We start from the raw sequence: 5,153 nt of genomic DNA, 5'->3' as shown, positions 1-5,153 counted from the left end.
GATGCTTGTGCATCGACAGCAAGCATGCGCAAGCTTGGTGTTCCGCTTCAACCATCATCAAGACAAGGGGAAGAAAAGATTACCGGAAACCGAATTATGAATATGGAAATACTCGCAGACATCTTTGCTTCCTTGAGGTGTGCAGACTGCATGAGTTGTGATGTTGAGCTTTCGGAAATGGTGAGGCACGGTCTGTGTTCTCAGCTGTTGCTCAGTTGCTCGAACTGTGGCTTTGAGAAGCGATTCGACACCAGTAAGAAGATCGGGAGAGTTGCCGAAATAAACACACGATTTGTTTACGCACTGAGGCAAATAGGAAAAGGACGCAGCGCAGCCGTTCGTCTGTGTGCGACGATGAACATGCCCCCACCTCTGAATAAAGCTGGCTACCGACTTCATACGCGTAAATTGGAAAAAGCGCTTTCAGAAGGAGCGCCAAGCCTCTATGAGGAGGGCTGCTGAAGAAGTGAAGCTGTCAAAGCAGCCAGGTAATGACGGCTTTGTTGAATGTGGAGTGTCAGTCGATGGAACCTGGCAAAAACGAGGATATTCATCACTAAATGGTTGTGTTACAGCGCTGTCAATTGAAACAGGAAAAGTACTTGACTTGGAAGTTATGTCGTCCTTCTGTAATACATGCCGCAAGCTTGAAAGGCTTCCAGAGGACACCGAAGAGCGCCTTGAACTAGAACCTCATCAGTGCTCATCAAACTATAAAGGTTCTGCTCCAAACATGGAGCCTGTAGGAGCATACCGAATTTTTGAAAGAGCTCCCAGCAGGCACGGTATACGCTACATGGACTACTATGGTGACGGCGATTCGAAAAGCTTTCTTCGGGTGGAAGACATATACGAAGGGAAGGAGGTAAGAAAGTTGGAGTGCATTGGGCATGTGCAGAAGAGAGTTGGATGCAGACTCCGCAAATTGAAGAAAGTCGTGAAAGGACTGGGGGGGAAAGGCAAACTGACTGACATGTTCATTGATCGTCTCCAAAACTATTATGGCATAGCGATAAGGAGTAATGTTGGAGATTTTAATGGAATGCGGCAGGCAGTAATTGCTGCATTTTTCCACTGTGTCTCAAGAAGAGACAAACCACTTCATGGACAGTGCCCACAAGGCAAGGACAGCTGGTGCAGCTATCAGAAGTGTAAGGCAGATGGGTGTCTTGAAATGTACAAGCCAAAAGCAGGACTGCCAGATGCAGTGATAAATAAGGTGAAGCCAGTATATATGGAGCTCTGCGAAGAAAAACTTCTAAGAAAATGTCTGCATGGCAAAACCCAAAATGCCAATGAAAGTTTCAACGGTGTATTGTGGCAGCGGCTTCCAAAGAGCAACTTCGTGGGGCTAAACACATTCATGAATGGGGCATCTGATGCTGTGATGCAGTTCAACGAAGGTTTCATCGGCCTTCTGTGTGTGTTTAGGGGACTAGATATAGACCCAGGTTATTACACGGTGCAGGGTTACACCAAGCTAGACAACGAGCGAGTCACAGAGGCGAGAAGGCTGTCAACACCTGCTGCAAACCGTCAAAGGAAAATTCGCCGGGCCCAGAGAAAGAAGAAAAATTGCACAATGAAACTGAAGAAGGGTTGACCTACAAGAGTGGTGAATTCTGACTGTCTATTGTCAGTATTCTACAAGCACATTAGGAATAAATGTTTCAAATGCATTTTTCTCATTTCTAAGATTTGGCATCACCATGCACGCAACAAACATGATTACTCGAAAAGTATTAAATACATGCTGCCTATATTTTGCAGGTGTGTTACCATATGAGTGTAGCACGCAGTGAACTAATGATATTGTGCTGTCGGTAATATTTGTGAAGCAAACTTATATCAATTTCACAAGACACCAGTCAAAATTGCAATTTTTCTATCAATTCCAATTGAAAATTCATTTAAAAAGAACTGCTTTAGTTTAAGCAATTTCCCTAGTTCACTGCACAGTAGGTGGGTGAAGAAACAATTAAATAAAGGTTTCTTATGGTTCTGACAATTTGTTTCTGAGAAATCATGTTTGACATGGCACCCTGGTAAAACAACAAAAATGGTCATAAATTCGCTTTCTCAATGAATTTTTTTAAAAGAAAAAGCTTCTGACATCACGTAGATAACCTACAATCATAGGAGTAGTGAAATTTCCTATCACAGAGTGTGAAGAAAATAGTTAGTGTTTTTCCAGCTCGTATACCTAAGTTAAACATCTCTGGCATATATGAAACAATAGGCTCAAGACTCCTTTATCACTCAAAAAAGGGAGCTTTTGTCCAAACTGCATGTGTGCCTCATACACAGATAATAAATCCAGCATTGTAATTATGGGAGCTGCAATGATGCTCTTGTTATGTGGCAGCTGACAAGCATGTGCCATTGAGTGATTACTGCACCATGCCTCCAACGTTAAATCCACGGGATACCACTGGCACGTACGTGGGCCCACAGTGCTGTCCAAGTAGCAGATTTCACAAGTATGCCTTCAAAAGACTACGTACAGTCCTCACTGGATGAGGCTGCGCTCCAGTCGATTTCTTATCATAGCGTTCCCTTGCATGACGGAGCCATGATTTAATGTGGCCTTCGATTTCACTGTCGGTGGGATTTTTCAGCAAACAGTTTGACTTGATGCAACCTATACCGAACAATGTAGTTAGAGAACGGAGCAGCAAATGCCCGGAAGAGTGATCTCCTACACACAAGATTCTCTCCTACAAGATCTCCTACACATTCCCTGCCACAATGTGCTTGTCTACGGTGTCTATCTCCTTTGTTTTAATGTGTGGATGTGTACAAATGTGTGGATGAATGCAATCTGTTTTGCTTTCCCTCGCTTCCCTTTGCCACTACGAATTGGCCCCGATCGCAGAAATCAGCAAGTGTTCTTTTTTTGTCTGCTATCTGGCTTGCACTAGCTGATAATTCAGGGGAAGTGAAGGGCAAAAGGGCACGTCAGTGAAGGGCAAAACAGTCAGGAGTGCTCAGAGCTGGTCAAAAATTCACGCAATAACAAAATGCAGAAATGAGAATGCCATAAAAAATGGCAAAAATTTTGCCCAGTATTATAGGCTGCCTTGTACTAGCTACTCCATTAGCATATTGGACTGAATGTTCGAAAAGAGAAAGTCCATAATTCATTCTAATCATCTCATTAGTTATTGGCAAAATGAAAAAGAAGCTGCATATTTTGCACAAGTGCCAATACATAGCAAAAATGCATACAACATCAGACCGAAACTGGCCAATGGAGTACTGCAAATACTGCATCCTCAGATTATGTGTCTTTAATTAAAGTTCAAGCAACTGAAGACTGCGAAACAAAACATTCAACATCATCTTCTGTGGATGATTTTATCTGCATCACGCTGTTGGCAATGCACAGTTTTCTTTTTGGTTGCTTTTTGCAAGCAGTCATGAGAAGTGCAGTGCCAATTAATTAGCATGGTGCAACTAAAATAATTTTTGGAAGAGGATGTCAGGCCCCACGTAGAAACAGCACCACCTAAGTAGACAGAAGTTTTTGGGTCTTATTTATTTCTTATTGTTTGCAAATTTGGCGAGGAGCTAAAAATTGGGCCAATAACTTAACGTGGAAAAGTTGTGCAAATTCAGGTGGGAAACTTATCAGCAGACTAAATTCAAAAAGAAATCGGGCTGTATTGTAGAATTAACTTTGATCACACTGCTTACCCGGAGTTTTACAAGTATGTAGAGAGTATGCAAGTATGCATAAGTACAGGTCAATCGTATATTTTGCGAAATATTAGTACACATTGTTGCCTCGAGGTGCCCAGTCTACGTGTGATTTCGCAGGTAGGAATAGGGTTAAATGCCAAACAGGCGAACCTCCATTCGGGTGCAAAGTAATTGGGGGAAATTAGTGTTAAACCTTAATGCTCAGGGTCTAAGCATAAGGCTAGGTTGCAGACAGTGGTACACACACAGGATGGACTTACGGAAAATTGCTTCACTGCATCGGAGGTCGCAAAACTTGTTTTTACCTTTTCCACCTTTCCAGCTAAAGGCGGACGCTACTTCATCTGACATAAGTGCTCTCAGAAGTTTCTGTATGGCATCCCCGAGGTCCGTGTCACCAAACTGCTGGAGTTTCCTTATCTGGAAAGGACAGAACATGTGGTAGAAGCCTGATATGAAAATGCAATACAGTCGAACCTTGTTAAAAAGAGCGCCGTTAGTACAAATTATCGGTCACTGCGAGTTTCCTGTTAGATATGGTTGGTCACTCTTCATTTTTATTGGGAATCCGTTTTTATAACAAAGTAGCTTCCATGCTTGGCAAATGAACAATCGTATATAGCACGATAATTTGTGGTTCCCGTGAGACTTCACTATAACGATGTTCAACTGTAAACTCACCAGTTTTGTCATCTCTTCTCCCTGTGCCAGGGACAGGTCGAAGTCAAGAAATATGTTCAACTCTTCATGTGGCTGGAGGGTGCTGGGATCCTCAGGGTCGGTTGCATGTGAGCGACGTTCGACGGCGGACATGAGAGTATTGAGTTGTGAACTGGATGAGCCTCACAGCATGCAAGAGCCGCAGCACTTCGTTCTCAAATGCTGTAACAATAGCAAACAGTGTGAATCGTTAAGGTGAAAATGACAAATGCAACCTTGCTTCTCAGTTGTATTAATAAAGATCAAAAGTATTGAGTAATGAGGAACAAACGTGCAGAGGGGAAGCCTGAGACCAGAAAAAGCATCTCATATTGACACAGCAGGCACACAGGCAATATGCATTAACTGGGAAGGGGGATGCAGGTGGGAAAAGCAAATGTTATAGGAGAAGACTCTACGCTCTAACTCACTGACCCCTGCTCTTAAGTAAGGACACATTTTTCATGTGGCAGACACAATCCGAGACAGACAAATAATAATGACAATAAAAATAGAAATGTAACTCCGGAAGTCTGCATATAAACAGGAAACAAAATGGCCAAGAAACATCTTAGTTTCATGGAGTATCATATACAGGGTGTTTCAGTTAAATCCCCGGGCTAAATAATTCGCAAACAGGGGCACCAATCGAAGAACTTACTTGTTTACGAGTATCTTTCCGATACCGCCTACAAGTGTGAATGATTGGGAGACGCTCATTATTTAAATAAAAATTCAAATGTGTCTCGTGA

General features: G+C 42.6%; 1 protein-coding gene across 1 annotated transcript; it reads left to right on the top strand.

The window, feature by feature from the left end:
* Positions 1-445: 445 nt before the first annotated feature.
* Positions 446-1,603, top strand: LOC135384970 (uncharacterized). Its single transcript, XM_064614151.1, has one exon. It carries the CDS (start codon positions 446-448, stop codon positions 1,601-1,603), a length of 1,158 nt encoding a protein of 385 aa, XP_064470221.1.
* Positions 1,604-5,153: the final 3,550 nt, after the last annotated feature.

The sequence above is a fragment of the Ornithodoros turicata genome, chromosome 1 (assembly GCF_037126465.1).
Source record: "Ornithodoros turicata isolate Travis chromosome 1, ASM3712646v1, whole genome shotgun sequence".
Classification (NCBI taxonomy): Eukaryota; Metazoa; Arthropoda; class Arachnida; order Ixodida; family Argasidae; genus Ornithodoros; species Ornithodoros turicata.
Note: the sequence above shows the minus strand (reverse complement) of the source record. Positions and strands in the feature narration are given on the sequence as shown.